The 16,179-nt window shown below is 44.0% G+C and overlaps 1 protein-coding gene across 1 annotated transcript in view; it reads left to right on the top strand.

The window, feature by feature from the left end:
* Positions 1-14,791, top strand: part of gpc4 (glypican 4) — a 31,907-nt gene extending 17,116 nt beyond the window's left edge. Inside the window, exons 2-9 of the mRNA XM_023283406.3 lie at positions 3,597-3,755; positions 8,366-8,763; positions 9,146-9,311; positions 10,147-10,277; positions 10,385-10,531; positions 11,253-11,377; positions 11,480-11,652; positions 11,736-14,791. Coding sequence (XP_023139174.2) covers positions 3,597-3,755; positions 8,366-8,763; positions 9,146-9,311; positions 10,147-10,277; positions 10,385-10,531; positions 11,253-11,377; positions 11,480-11,652; positions 11,736-11,953 — 1,517 coding nt within the window. The 3' untranslated portion in view covers positions 11,954-14,791. The remainder of the gene's footprint in view (positions 1-3,596; positions 3,756-8,365; positions 8,764-9,145; positions 9,312-10,146; positions 10,278-10,384; positions 10,532-11,252; positions 11,378-11,479; positions 11,653-11,735) is intronic.
* The last annotated feature ends 1,388 nt before the right edge of the window (positions 14,792-16,179 follow it).

Genomic DNA, 16,179 nt, shown 5'->3' with positions numbered 1-16,179 from the left:
CTGCTGTTAACCCCTGACCTTGCTGGTTAAGCCTGCAGGGTGGTGGCTGGCGAGGCGGAGGTGGGAGGGGGGGCATTTTGAGGTCCGTCTGGTTCAGGGGCACATGATGGCAGGCAGAGGGGGTGGTGAGGTGTCTAATCTGGTTTTTGTCTGTGAGGCGTTTTCACCTCCCCCACCATCCTTCCTCTGAGAACAGAGTTTGAGAGGCAGGACAATGTCAAAGGGAAGTGACTTATTTTATGAGCCATTTAAAGGGGATGGTGGTCTCCCCACAAAGAAAAGTTAGAGAAGCAGCGCACAGCCAATGAATGCCATGACACACAGTCACATGTTTGTTTACAAGATGCTGCTCTCTTGTTTTGACCACCGTAAATGGCAGTTTCCCTCTTCTAAGTGACACTCGAACAATGCTCTGTCACTCTGTCTTACTACATCTTAACTTGGGAAACCGAAGGAGTGAGAGGCCCCTAAAAGGAACTCCGTACGACAACTGAGAGCCAGTTCACCCATCACACAAAGACTATTCATGCAGAGATGACTGATGCATCAACTGACAAAGCTTTTTGAGGCAGAAACATGTCAGTGTGGCGCTGATTTTTACAAGATCTAACTGCTCTTGTTAACTGTTCGCCTCTCTTTTTGTTCCAGCGGTGCCATTTTTCTCCCAGCGGTTTGAGAAATTGGCTGCCAAAATGTTTTCACAAAGTATGCATTAGCTAAGAATCTTCAGTTTTCAGAGACCTAATCCTTTGAGCTAACAATGTGACATTTGTACAGACATTCCTGTGAAATATTGACCATCTCACTTTTATTTGTGTACTTTGGTAACTAGGGCTATTTTCCACATGGATATAGCCCTTTTGATTGTACGCCTACGCTGTGGGCAAGCAGGGGGCCCTGCTCAAGGAGAGACTGGTTGGCTGTTTCACCTAAAAGTTCAGCCTGTGTGTGTGCGCTGCTCCCTGTACCTCCAATCATGCTCGTACAAAGAGCCATGTGTTGAGCAGTGATGTGATGTGTGAATATGTTTAGGTAGGGGCTGCCAACTGTGCCTGGGTATGTGTGAGTGTGTGCAGGAGGGGGCTGGGTGGAGTGGGGTGATGGTTGGACGGAGAGAGATGAGTTTGAGGAGAGGATTGTGAGAGAAGGAGTGACTTGAGGCTTATTTGGACTCGATCCCAGACAGAGGGGTCCAGTTTATGGCGCCAGGGTGCATCCCTCCCTCTGGTGCCCTGTTTAGATGATTGTATTGCGATGAGTCACTTTTGACCCTGCAGTTTCATATTTTTAAACATTTTCGTTGCTATTTCAGAAATGTTGAGGACATGTCCGCAAACATGTTGTCTTCTGTCGCTCTGTTCTGCATACAGTGTTATGTCTGTGTTCTCCGCTTTAGTTTTTTAATAGATCTACGAGCAGACATGGTAAACTTGACCTAGAAACGTATAAATGTGTCACCAAAATCAAGCCCTGTTCGCTAATAGTATTTGATGAGCGTTTTCTATTACAGTCATTACTGAAAGGGCACTCAAGGCCAATGTCCTATCTCACTTTTAAAGAAAATGATCCACAGCCGCACCAAAATTTATTGCATTCCTCAGTTTGTCATGCTCCGCTTCTCCTCCAAGGTTCGTGTATTTCAGCTTGGCAGTTTTTGCATAATATTTGTTTAGAGACAAACTAACAGACAAATGGCACTGAAAACATATGCGGCAATATGAAAACAACCAGAAGACATCGCAGAACAAACAATCCACGTTGTCAGGCTGGCAACACATTCAGCATGGCACACAGAAACATCCCAGAGTCATATACTTCCATTTGAATTTGATCGTTAGCCTTATCAGCCCAAGCCTAAACTGCAGCAGAGCAGCTTCACCCTCACAAGTCGCAGAGTAAAACGTTTCCTGTGAATCAGCACTTTGTCAAAGCAGGATTTAAAGTGAGAAAAAGCACCTGTTTAAGTTAACGTCGCCATGTTCATCAAGACAATTCAGTTTCTGGCATAACAAGACCTGGGGTTTAGATCTGATTTTTCTTTTTTTTGGAATTACTTAAAATACATTGCAGCTTTTTTAGGCAGAACATTTTCATGTCTTTGATGCTCAGTCAAGACTGAACTGGTGAAAGAAATATGTATACCAGGAAGAAAAAGGTGACGAATGTTAAAAGTCAGGAAAGAGCCAGCCATCTATTCACAGGTATTGGTAATAATGCAGTGATGTAGGAGGAATAAAAAATGTTGAGTTTGCAGCGTTGAATAGAATTGCAATGCATTTCAAAGTTTCTCTGTAAAGTCTCTCATGTTAAAAGAAGATCTAACATTAAACTAAATTAATCTGGGATTATGAATGATTCTGTAATGAGTCTGTAAAAACAAGTCAGTAGAACATCAGAGGCGGTGTTAAAGCTCCAGTGATGTATGACATGCAAGTAGCAGAAATGTGTGCATAACACAGTCAGTGAGCACAAGCTGGTGGGGAAAACTAAACAGGCTGTTGGTGCTGAGATGCAATGAAAGGATCCCTGTGTTCTCCCAAATTCCGACAGCCACGTTTAAAACAAAACATTATTGCAGCTGCAACTTTGCATTCGTCCTCCCATGACCCGCCTTTTAATTGGATGTTAAACTCACTTTTGACAAAGTTGACAGTTTCTGTTTTATCAAAAAAGTGTTTAGGTTTGTCAGAGTAAAAGCACAAAGTAGTTTCTTTTGAGATTCTTGGCTCAGTTCACAGCCGTATCCATCCTACTGTGGATCAGTTTTGAAAATGGTAACAGTTTTATATGTTCCCCAGCTTTTGAAAAATAAATTGAAGTTGCAAAAGCGAGACAAAGTTCACATTTATTCTGTTCACAGATAAAGCCTTGACACTCAAATGCTAAGGGCCGTATATGAAAAATCATAGATTAGCATTTTCCATTCATACCAGACCAAGAGAGCTTAATTTTCAAAATCACGTTATCGTAATCTCACCCTGTGTGTTTGCAACCTCAAGTGATGAAAAAGTTTATCTGCTTTAATGTGTTTGTGGCTGAAGTCAGCCCTCTCACCTGCAAAGTGGGTGAAAAGTTAATCCTCTCCTCTGAAAGACTGTGTTTGGGAAGGACAAAGCACTCAGAGAAAGCTTCAGCACTGAACTATCAATCAAGACGGAAGTGCCAGGATAAGAGCACAGCTCTATAAAGTGGCATGCTAAAGACTGCTCTGAGCTGAGTGTTGCAATTAAGTGCAGTAAAGGAGGGGGTTTAACAGCCAAGGTGCATTTAGTTCTGTGAAGGGTGAACCTGTTATTTAACAGTATAAAGGTTACATCCCAGACAAGAAGTTCCTAATGGTTGATGTACATTTATGTTTCTAAAAAGTAAAGTGTCCCGTACAGTTTGCTCATTTTCAGTGTCATTCTGTGGGTTAATGAATGGAGCCTAAAATCTGCACCTTTAAATGTAATTACCTCTGGAGACTTGCTGTTGTGCTCTAAACTGGCCTTGTTTTTTCATTCTAAAATAACAGTCTTGACATATTTTGTGTCAATGTGACTCATGAGGACCGTATCCTGTATGATGCAGTGTTTAACCTCCTCTTCCTCTTCCAGGAGCCCCTCTGAAGGTTTGTCCGCAGGGTTTCTCCTGCTGCACGGTGGAGATGGAGGAGAAGCTGAGCCAGCAGAGCCACACGGAGATCAAAGCTCCTGTCTCCAGGCTTAGCACCAACCTACAATCCACCTTCAAACAGAAGCACGACCACTTTGACAGTAAGCAAACACACTTACACAAACACACACCAACGTGCACAGCAGCCACTGTTCAGACTAAATTGTGCTGGTGGCCACAGTGTCCCCATTGCAGCGCTTGTGTTGCACAATTTTTGACGGACGCTCCCACCTGCCAGTGCACTGCTCGAAGCGGAGACAGTCAGTCTGCGTCTGTTGGTCTGTCCACCTGTCTCTCAACGTCTTAGCTCCCTGCCTCATCGTCCCCCCAACCATACCAGCTTCCCTTGTCTCCAGAGAGACATGCATGCTTCCAGACGGACCACACACATCTTCAGATTTAGTCTTCTCTGTACTTCCTGTTCCACTGTGTGTGTGCACATGTGTGTATGCCTGTAAATATTGGGATCAGGTTTCTCCTGCTGAGGACCGGAGCGCATGGGAACATGCAACATTGCTGACTCACAGAGGAAGCAGGGCAGCTTTGAATACTCTGAGCAAGCCAACCATGCCACCGCTGCAGCTCTGTGAAGAAGCACGATAAGATAGAGAGGAGAGGATGAGGACCCATGCAGACTGACTGACTGGAGAAATATGGAAGTGGTGGCTTCAAAATTTATAAATGCATCGGAATTTTGAGGGTGCTTTTGTGCGTAGCTTGATGCACTGGTTTGTGTGCATGTGCGTGGCTGTGCATATGCAGGTCAGAGACCTTCAGATCTTATGTGTCTGTGAAAGGCAGCAAGGGATAGTCAGTAACGGGGAGCGTATGTATTGCAGCCAGATGTGAAGAGGAATGTGACGTGTCGGAATGCAGTGGCTGCTCAAGCCGTCCCGCCCCTCTTTTTCTCTTCTCTTACTGCCCTTTGTCCCCATCTCATGCCTCACCCTCTCCAAAAACCCCTCTCTTTGCCCCTCAGACCCTTCTCCATCTCTCTTTCTGTGTCTCACTGTTGTGTATGTTTTACTGCAAGCATTTTATCTAATGCATGTTCTTATTTTTAGCATTGATTCTGTCCTCCACGACTCCTCTGACTTTTCATTATTGAGTAACCGACTAATTATTTTGTATTTATTCATCTAGTCTGTCCAATATCAGCCAGTTGTGAAAAAGTCTCATAGCAAGTTTCAAAGGAAAGTTTTCAAAGGTTAAACCGAAGGATTTTTAGTCTACGAACTCAGAACACCAGAAAGACTTATTCAGAAACTCAGGAAGAAGAAGAGAAAAAAGAAGTGATGCAGGTTTTGCTGTAAAACTGTTCAGCATTAAAGAGAAATGGCAAGAATAAAATGGTCTTCTCTGTGTTTGATTATGAGGAACTGATACCAGAACCACAATTGTCCCGACAATTTCCTCCATTGTTTTGCATAGTTGTAAAAAAAAACAAACAAAAAGTGCTTTCAAAATAAATGTGGCTTCAGCTGGGAGTTTGTTTTTGTAGCGCATCAAACAAATAAAACATGTAAAAACAGACGACACAACTGACTGATCATGCAGAACATTAGAGGGAAATTAGCCAAACAACTATAAGCTGTTCTAGTTGGCCAAAAGGGGGCAGCTCTGAGGTTGACAGTGAAACTTAATTTACCTTCCTACCCCTTTGTGCCCCCTCCTCATCACTGCAGGCAGGTTGCCGCTGTCTCCAACCTGTTAGATGTGGGATCTCTTTACAAAGGCCTGCTGTGCTCTCTTCCACCTGGGCCATTAGACCATCTCTCTCACTGGGTACGGTGACAAGCTCAGGTTGCTGTCCCATTATTTGCCGTTGTCACATGGAGACACCCTGAAGGAGGCACTTCCAGTCGGCGAAACTGGCACAGGAGGTGTTTACCATTGTGTTTACTGTTGTTAAAAAATGACAGGAGCAACGGTGACATCAGCCAACCACATATGCGCGCAAACGCAGCTGCAGCTGTACATGAAGACAACAACATGCACTAACAAACTCAGGAAGTGGTGTATGTGATTAGGCAGGCTCTCATCATGCGCCTGGAGCGAGGAGTCATGGCCAATTAAGACCAGAGCCAGAAATAGTTTCTCGACTCTCTGTGTCTCGTCACTGTGTGTTTGTCCTGGCCTCAGCCTGTCTGTTCTGTTGCAGTGACCCTGTCCAGCAGAGCAAGTCTATGTCTGGGAATTAAGCACTTGGATTAAGGCCCCTTTTGCCTCTGGACACTCACACAACAAGAGACATCCATCTGAAGCACTGAGGTCCAGCAGCAGGAGGGACAGAATCCCATCCCATAAGAAAAGGGAGAAGCTCAGGGACTAATTGGCACAAATAGGATGCAATTACTGCCTGGGCTGGGATTGGGAGGAGCAGAGTTTACAGGGACACTGGTGGGAGGTGTGTGTGGAGGGGGGGTAGCTCCACGGAGGAGGAAGTGGGAGGGAGGAGTGGGAGGAGATCATCAGCTCCTCTGTTCCTGTGATGGATTGAACCTAAGATCATTGTACATAATTTAGGGCTTTCTCTGCAACATGTGGAAACAGCGATGGGGCGGGGGGTGGGAAAGAAGGCAAAGACAGATACTCGGAGTCCGGAGTCGTCCTCCTTCCTTACATTTCACCACAGCTTACGCTCTCTCCCGCATAACCTTTCACCCACATTCCCAGACCATTGGCTGAGTGACAGGCACATTTTTAATGGAAAAATCCGGAGGGAGTGTTCAGCTCCTCGGCCTGTTGGCAGACGGCTGCGTGTCATAAACTGTTTTTAATGACAATGCAAGATGCCTGTGTAATGCTGCTCATGCTTCAGACCCCTCAGAGCCTCCATCCTGCCTCCCGCACAAGCCGCTCTTTTATAACCCGTGGGTTTGTCCAAACTCATTAAGTGGCTTATCTGTTTAGCATATAGGCATTACTGCTCTAATAAACTGTGGAAAGGAAATAGAGAAGTTTAGGCCTGTCCTCGTGCTTCGTGCTGCTTCCTCCTCCTCCGCCTCCTCTTCACCTCCTCAGTCTCCTTTCACTGACTTCCAACTTGTGGCTACTATGACATTCCAGGGGTGGGGGTGGATGATTTTGTTTTAATCTCTGTCATTGGAGCGTGCATTGGTGTGTGTGTGTGTGTGTGTGTGTGCGTGCGTGTGCGTGTGCGTGTGCGCCTGCATTCGTGTTAGAGGCGAGGGAGGGCATCGATGGCGGGGAGGTAAATGGAGGGGCTGCAGTGTTTCCGGTATCCTTGGCGACACAGTGGGGATTTGGAGTTAAAAAAGCCCTCAACTTAACCCACCCCAAGCCGCCCTCACCCCCCTCCCCTCTCTCATTTTTTCTTTTTTAGTGTGTCAGTCTGAAGTGGAAGTGACAGCACTGCTCGGTGACTGTGTGCTGGTGGCAGAGAGCGTTTAGTGACTCCCCCTCTGAGAGCATGGGAACTTTACATTTCAAAGCCACACAGTGGGCACCTAGAGAAACTGGAGTGGGGCACAAGTTTTGTGCACAAGGGGGCAACGAGGGGGAGAATGGATGGAGGATAAAAAAAGAGAGATGAGTGAAAGGGGCTGCATGTGAGACTGAAGGTGAAACATTTTTCAGAGACTCTGTGGAATTCTCATTTTGTCCAGATTAAGAAAGTTTGGGGTGGGGCGAGGAGGGGGTGTCCGTGGGAGAGGGGGGCCTGGATTATTGGGGGTGGGGGCGAGTGGTGAGGGTGGAGGGGTGATGGACATTCCTCAGGATGAAGTAGGTCATTGTTCCCTGTCTCTAGTGAAGAGAGCTCTCTGAAGGAACTGATGAAGTGAAAGCAGCGGAGGGAGGGAGATGCGGGGCTGGATGGGGGGTACAGGTCCGTATACGGGAGGGGAGGGGAGGGGGGTCGCATTATTCAGTAATCCTATTGAAAATGCCTCTGAAGGACAGTCCAAGAGAAGCCGGCAGAAAGGAAAGCGAATGGAATGTGACAACGGAAAAATGCCATTGATGGTGGTCAGTTTGAAGCAGATTGATGTGGAGAGACGTCGCCGCTGAATGGCCACAGAGATGAGGAGCAGCGCTGCTCGTTCAGCATGACGGAGATGCTCCACCTTTCACCCCTCCTGCCTCGCTCCTCTCATCTCCTCGTTTCCAGCCGTCCTGCAACGCATTCCTTTGCCTTTCATTCAAGGTTTTGTGTTTAAGCTGCTTCTGTTTGGACGCTCAGATTGTCAGGACATGGGTGCAGGTGAAGTGGAGAAACGTCAGGCAGGGTGGCAGCAACTTGGGCCAAAGGTGTGGGTGAAGGGCTCCACGATGGGCTGTAATACAGGCTGTAATATTGTACTTTAAATTGTTAACTTCATCAGAAGTGTGATATTAATGGCAAAAAAGTGCTTTTTCTCATGTTGGTATAACATGAACTTCACAATGTGTTTGTATCTCTAAAGTTCTGCAATAGGATACTGTCAAAGTCTAAATCTATTTTTTCAAACCAGAATAATTCAATTTTGAACAAGTCAAGCTAAAGTTGGATCAAAATCAGCTCTCAGCCTCTGTAGATGCTACAAGCAATATGTTTTCATTCAGTTTCCTTCATGACGTCTTTAAAATGAGTCCCTCCCTGCGGACACACTGTGAAATGTTAACAATGTAAGATTGTTTGTTGTGTTTCTTTGGCAAACGCAGGATTTAGTCATCACACTAAACCACACTTTCTTTCTTTTCTCCGCAGATTTTTTCCGCGAGCTTTTGAAAAATGCAGAGGTTTCGCTGCACAACATGTTTGTGCGAACATACGGGATGATGTACGTGCAGAATGCGGAGCTTTTCAAGAACTTCTTTGAAGCCCTGACGCGGTACTACGTGTCCGGCAGCGCCGCCGTCAACCTGGACTCCATGCTGTCGGACTTCTGGGCTGACCTTCTGGAGAGAATGTTCCGGCTGGTCAACGTGCAATACGAGTTCAGCGATGCCTACATGGAGTGTGTCAGTCGGCACACGGAGCAACTGCAGCCCTTCGGCGATGTGCCGCGCAAACTCCGCATCCAGCTGACACGTGCTTTTGTGGCTGCACGCACCTTCGTACGTGGCCTGGCACTCATGCCAGAGGTGGTCAACAGAGTCTCTACAGTAAGTGAGAGCTGCTTTTGTCTTTGCTAAAAAAGGTCATAACAGTCAGTCAGTCTGCTATCAAACACTAGATAGTTTTTTCCTCTAAAGTCCTGTCCATCCCTCTTATCTGTGTCTCTGACTTCATATCTTTCTTGGGAAATCTGGCTGTGCTTCCATTACACTGTCTCTGATAACATAAACCACTCTGACTCCTCTGGTATGACATGTTTTTCCACTGCAGTGAGTGATTCGTCGAGGATTAGATTATACTGCTTTGTGGAGTTGGCTTGTAAAATTAATGATCATGCTTTTTCAGTCTGTGTCCGTGATGGAGCTGGATGAGTGTTTCTTGCTGTGGTGCAATGAAAACAGCCTGCTAACTGCCCCCTGCCTCCTCCAGGTCAGTGCGTCTCCCAGCTGTGTGCGAGCAGCCATGAAGATGTTGTACTGTCCCTACTGCTCAGGCCAAGTGGCCCTGAAGCCATGCCAGAATTACTGTCTGAATGTGATGCGGGGGTGTTTGGCCAACCAGGCTGACCTGGACACAGAGTGGAACAACTTCCTCGGTAAGCAGGACAACACATGAACAAGGACACTTTCTGCAGCCGTTATTAACTTAACCTGACCACTCTTTTATAATAGCTTAAAGTGTTTGATTTGGCAACATAGTGTATTTATACAACCTCCTGCGTCTGTGTTCATTGCCACTGCAGCGCTCGTATTTCACCAACGGTCATTAAAGTTTTATCTAATCTAATCCACTCTTTTCTGAACATGCAGCACTCTTTAACCTTGTGAGTTTGAAACCAGTGCAACACGATCAGACTGCTGGCATGACGGAGACATATTGCGCTTCACTTTGGCAAGAGAAAGCTTAACAAATGAGCAGTGTTTTTTTTTTTTTTAATAACAATAATGTACAAACATGTCCCTCGTTCTTTAGTGTCTTGTAAAGGGAGAGGGAGGGGCTGTACAAGCTGTACATGTTGTGGCCCTCGGAATGAATGCAGCTCTTGTGTTGTGCAAACACAGACCTAGATCAGTTTCGTTTCATTGAGGGTGGTGCACATATTCACTGTTCTTTACTCTGTGTGTTAGATTTATCCTGCATGACAGACTCCTATGACAAAAGCATGCTTTCTGGCTTCTATATGACTGTTACATGCTTCTATCTCTGGCTGCTGACACTGCTGGCGTCCGGTTTCTGTTGCTGCAGCTTAACTCAACCAGAGTCTAATGTCTTGTTTCGCTGGTTAACAACCTCCCACTCTTGAGCCTGTGCTTCCCCCTAGTGGCAGCTTTTTGTAACATCCCAGTTGACTGCAGAGAAAAGTATTTTGCAAGGGATTATTCTCCCATGTGTTGATTTTAAGTTTAAACTTCTTTTGTTCTGGTTTTCAGACGCTATGCTCAGTCTGGCTGAGAGGCTCGAAGGTCCCTTTAATTTTGAGTCCGTCATGGATCCCATCGATGTGAAGATTTCAGAGGCAATCATGAACATGCAAGAGAACAGCATGCAAGTGTCACAGAAAGTCAGTACCATTTCAGTGTTTTTTTGACAGATTTTAATTTTTAAAAAACACGACAAACAAATACACTCCTGTCTACTCAGTTTAATAATCTTGTTCTCGTCTAACAGGTTTTCCAAGGATGTGGGATGCCTAAACCTAGCATGGCCTTCCGTTCTACACGTTCTGTCAAAGAAACAAGTTTCACAGGTCGATTCCGACCTTACAGTCCCGATGCAAGACCCACCACTGCTGCTGGGACCAGTTTAGATCGACTGGTAAGGATAACAAAGCCTCAAGAACACTGACAAGATACTCGTTAGCCCTTCTATACCTGGACCTTTTCTCGTTAAACTCAGCATGTCAGCTGAACACATAAATGATGTAGTTGAAGTTACATAAGTGATTTGGCAAAGACATTTTCCACATTTCAGCACCAATATCGGTCCAAAAATTGTACACGTATTACAAGCTGGAATATCCATAAATAACAGGCCAGATTATTGAGACACACCAGTAACTAATGTAATCCAGGTTTTGACCAGATGATAACAGGAGCTGAAGTTTATTAAACACAAGCAGCATCAGACAGCAGCAGGATACAAATGAGGGAAGCAAGAGATTTACGCACACGGAGCAACAGCAGTAACTTCATCAGTTATTCATATAATTAGCAATTATATCCGACAAAAGCAGGTTACACAATGTGCTTTTTTCACCTCAGACAGGTTAGCTGTCACACACAGAATCAGTTTATTATCAGCAACTAAATAATTTGTGACAGCAGAATTGGATTCAATCGTTTGTTTATTTGTACATTATTACACATTGTGTCACTTGATATGCTGTCTAATCTCTGCGTGCCATAAATGAAGCTGAAAGCAGTCACTTGAACAGATAAATTAAGCAGCAATGTTACATATCCCATGTTTAAAAAGGACTACGATTTATTTTAAAGTTCTTGTGTCTGACTTGTTGCTGTTGTGTGTTTTACATTAGACAAATGATGTGAAGAAGAAGCTGAAACATGCAAAGAAGTTCTGGTCCACGTTGCCAGAAACCGTGTGTGCAGGTGAGAGGATTGCACCTGGCGATGAGTGCTGGAACGGAACAGCAAAAAGCAGGTAAGATGAACACCGCACAAGCAGAATTTCAATTTTACTGTACTTAACGTTTCACAACAGAAGTCTGACATTTTAACTTCTACTCATTTTAACTCTACATAGGTATGAGTCAGTTGTCATTGGCAACGGCCTGGCCAATCAGGTGTCAAACCCAGATGTGGACGTGGACATCACAAAACCAGATATTATGATTCGCAGTCAGATTGCAGTTTTGAAGGAGATGACGAGCTGGCTCAAAGCTGCACACAGTGGCAACGACATCTCTGTTGAGAACGGTGAGAGTTCTCAACAAGCTTCACGATTTACTGTTTGACTCCGTGTTGCACTCGTCTAATTCATGTCTTTTTTGTTTTCTCAGATGAGGAGGCCAGTGGAGGAGAGGAGAGCGGCAGCGGTTGCGACTCCCCATCCTGCGACTCAAACGAAGACATCTACTTCTCCACCCCACCGAACCCCGGCAAACCGCGGGTGAATCTGGTACACAGTAACACGTCAGCCGGGGTCGCCTCACAGGGAAGCATGGCGCTGGCGCTCTGCGGGCTCATCCTGGCCCTGCTCGCCCCACACTTGAGATAAAACTGGCTGGCGGGGAGAGGAAGAGAATGACCAGGAATCACGGAGCGAAGGGGAAAACTGTCAGAGAGACTTCAAAAAGACTGCCTTCAGGACCTCGGACTGTCCGCCATTGGGGGGGAAGACTCTTCTTAATATTACAATAACTTCACTATTAACGATTTGTTTGTATGTTTATAAGGACATCAGTGTACAGCAATATGATTTTCTTGCCAAGAAATCCGCCTTTTCCCCCCGGTTAACCTGTACACCAGTGGCTCTGTTGAAGCTATGTTATGGTTCTGCTTGCAGCATTACAAACACTACAGAATTGTCTTTTTGGCAATTTAATCTCATGATTCATTTGGTGCCTTCTGCAGTGATTGCCATCTGATAGCTAAACATTAAGAAAGATGTTTGATTGAACAGTGAGTGCCTGTATTGGGACATATCTTCATATTTCTGAAGATGCTCATTCCTTCCAATATTCAGAAATCAGTTGAATACTAGACATGGAGCTCATATAATGTTGTTATGAAACAGTTCATAACAGCTATTTTGCACATTATGAATGTGCACACTGTGAATATTTGTGTCTGTGCATTTCTACGTTTAGAAACATCAGCCAGTCAGAAATTCTGAAGCTTGCTATTGATCTCAGCTAAGGAGCAGAACACAGTTCATCTCTCAGAAATACAGTGGGAGAAGTTACAGCACAGGTATTTATGTTTGACCTGGAGATGGAATCATGGTTTCTAGAAGAGCCGACAGGGTGTTCTGGGGCCCTGAAACATGCATATTGTATGTCTGCTATGAGCATTATCACAACCTAACTTTTAATTTCCTCATTAATTTAATTTCTTCATCTACAGCAGTCCAGTAGTAAGGTCATACCTCATGCATACTCTCATTGTCAATGCAATCTAGTGGTGTTGAGTTGAAAGTGTCTGATAGAGTTAGATATGTGGCCGGCATCCCCTGCCGTTACCCCTAAAGAAGGCAAAGCTGACATGTCCTGAATTCCCTTTTTGGTACTGTAAGCTCAGTTCGGCACAGAAGATCTGACTCTATACAGTCTTACTTGTTTGAAAAAGAAAAAGGTGGATGTTCAGAGCGTTTCACATTAAACTAGACAAGAGGAAGAAAAGACAGTGTTTGATCAAGTGAAATCAATAAAAGATTATTTTAATACAGGGTTTTATGTTGAGGAGGTGTTGTAATTTTTAGCTATTTTGGTATGAAGATATATATTAGGTACTACAGTGGATTTTACTGCTAGTTTTAGGTGGTGGAAGAGGACAGTGTCCTCAGATGATGAGGACACTTTCGGTCAGTGTGCACAGTTTTGGGGGCTTTTTTAAAAAAAATTTTGCCCACAACCCCCCGTCCCACAATACCAACTTGTACCTCTTACATGGCCTGTGTCAGTATAAATGGACTCATCCTGAACCATTTGATCTACCTATCCTCATCCTCACGTTCTCATCATTTCAACTCAAGGTGGAATGTTGAAATATTGTCACAGTTACTACAAAAGTAATGCAATGTATGGTGCCTGATTTTTTTTCTTTTTTTTTTTTTTTTACTTTGGTACATTATCATCTTCTCAAGATAAAAAAAAGAATGTAGATGTTGATGATTTATGATCTGTCTGCTCAGATTCCCTAGAGGGTGTTTTGAGTACATTGTTACCAGCTGACAAGCACAATGTAAGGTTTTCTATGTCGTCTAAGTTGATAATCGGGTCTGTGAGTTGCATTACCTGGCCGTTTCATCTCTAAAATCATGCTGCCTTGTGTAGCTTTTGTACAGTAACTTATGCATGTATTTTAATGTCATGGCAAACATGCTTTTAGAACTGACAGATTATCTGAAGTACAGCACCCAGGATGCCTTGATATGCACAGTTTAGGTGAAAAATATTCATTACTTCATCAAGTAATTTATTAAATTGATCAGATTTGGGGCCATTTTGTAAAACATTTGAAAGGATGTCACATTTGTCAAACAATTAGATGTAGTTGAGACAAATGGTAAGCAATAGAAAGAACCCTTTTAGTTCTTGTTGGGCTTTGAAATTGACAGGTTGATTGTATGCTTATATGGCATTTTCTTTCAAAAAAAACAAAAATAAGTAGTTTCCAATGATCAGACGTCAAGAGCGAACATCAATATTATGAATCTGACTTTGAAGGATTTGATGAAACATCTATGCAACCCATATAAAATACTGAAGCCTTAATCTAAAATCATATAGCTGCACTTCAGCAGCTGGATTTGACATTACTTCTGCAGGTGACCAGTTTAATTCTCCTGTTTTTGTGTTCCAACATTTCTACAAGGGCTTGTGCATGTGTTTGTGTCATGTGGAAGAGTTGTGTCGAGTGCGAAGAAACCCAAAGTTTCTGAGAGTCGGAGGAAATGTTTTGAGTGACGGTGGTAAAAGTCTGTGCTTGCAGGCCAGGGCAGCAGCGTTTTCCGGCTGGCGGGGAGCTGGTCCAGCTGCTGGATGTTTGCTCTTTCGATCCGCAGAGCAAACTTCAGTCTCGTGACTTTTAAGTCGAGTTGGACGGGTGCTGAAACCTGTCCGCCTGCCTGCGGCCCACAAGAACAGAAAGGACTCGCTCTCTGAGGAGGGAGCGAGTGAGTGACTGAAAAGAATGAAAAAAATGTGTAAATAAAGAGCAGCCGTTTTTAGATGTCTCTAAAAGAGGCCTTAACAGTACACCAGATTTTTACATGTCAGAGTATCTCCTAAATGTTATGGAAAAAACAAGATGAGATAGATGTTAAATTGTAAGAGAAAATGTATATTAAACAACATTTCTTAGTCTTGTTGAAATAAAGACTGCCAATATTTAACTGTGTGAAGTTTTTTTCCAGACAGACTGAACTTTCTTTGTTTTAGTTTTATTTTGTAGTCTGTCTTTACAGTGTGAAAAGTGGGAAACTATTCATGTTTACAATTCAGGATGCACACAGCTAGAGGGCAGAAAAGACATTTGCACTATGTCACGGTAACTTATACATAAATATTGTCTGAATTTAGAAATCTGTATTAACGAGGAGGAATTGCCCTCTAAACTATGTTTGTGTGACACTTGTCCTTGCTTTTCCAAAGGTTTTAACAGCAATTGGTAGGGTTTAACTTGTTAGTGTTGCACAAAATTCTCCTGAAAATAATGTCACGATTTAAATTTGGAAGTGATAAATTCAAAATAAGAATCCTAATACTTTATTCTACATATCGTGCTCTCTGTGCATAACATCCATACAGTGTGAGAAGAAATGTTGCCGCAAAAACATTAAAAAACACATCACTCATTGAGTTGAGTGGCTCAAGCTGATGTGCTGTCTCAATTCCACTTAAATCGCAAAGCAGTATAATTTCAATTCAATTCCATTATTATTTATGTAGTACCAATTACAATTCTAATTGTATGAAGACGCTTTACAGAACCCATATGCTTGAACCCCCAGAGCAGCTATAAGGCGACAGCGGCAAGAAAAAACTCCCTTTTAACGGGAAGAAACGTGGAGCAGAACCCAAATGGAGGGACCCATCTGTCTGCTGGCCGGTGGGTTGAGAGGGACAGAAGAGGTGGAGGTGGTGGGAGACAAGGAAACGTGATACACAACTGGATAGATGCATGATCAGAGTAACATAGATGATACAAAGTAGAAGCCAACAATGAAACTGATTCATAGTTTACTGCTATGGTGTACGGTTCTGGCATAAATATACTACATATATAGCTGGTAGTAAAATTCAAACAGTATGTAGATGAGCATATGAAGTATAGTGAGGTTGATGCAGAGTACACTGGTGGAAATGAGCAGCTGGAAGCAGTGGGCTGGAGGAAAGACAGCAGCAGCATCCCACAGTGGACATGATGGAGACTAGGCAAGTTGGTGGGAGAACAACCACAGATCTGAATCATCCAGCTCTGGGACCAGGGACATTCAGAGAAAGGACACAGGGAGACACAGAGAGGATGCAAAGCATACATAGGTAATGAGAAAAGGGCTCAGTGCATTCAGAGAGGTCCCCCAGCAGCCTACACCTACAGCAGAAGGAGCTGGGACTAGGAGCACAACTAAGGGACGTCAAAGAAGAAGTCAGTTATGTCCCATACATGCGGAATCCAGCTGACCCCCTCAGGTTCACCAGAGTCAGGCCTAACTATAAGATTTGCCAAAAAGGAAGGTTTTAAGCCTGGTCTTAAAAATAGAGAGGGTGTCCGCCTCCC

The sequence above is a fragment of the Amphiprion ocellaris genome, chromosome 13 (genome assembly GCF_022539595.1).
Source record: "Amphiprion ocellaris isolate individual 3 ecotype Okinawa chromosome 13, ASM2253959v1, whole genome shotgun sequence".
NCBI classification, from domain to species: domain Eukaryota; kingdom Metazoa; phylum Chordata; class Actinopteri; family Pomacentridae; genus Amphiprion; species Amphiprion ocellaris.
Note: the sequence above shows the minus strand (reverse complement) of the source record. Positions and strands in the feature narration are given on the sequence as shown.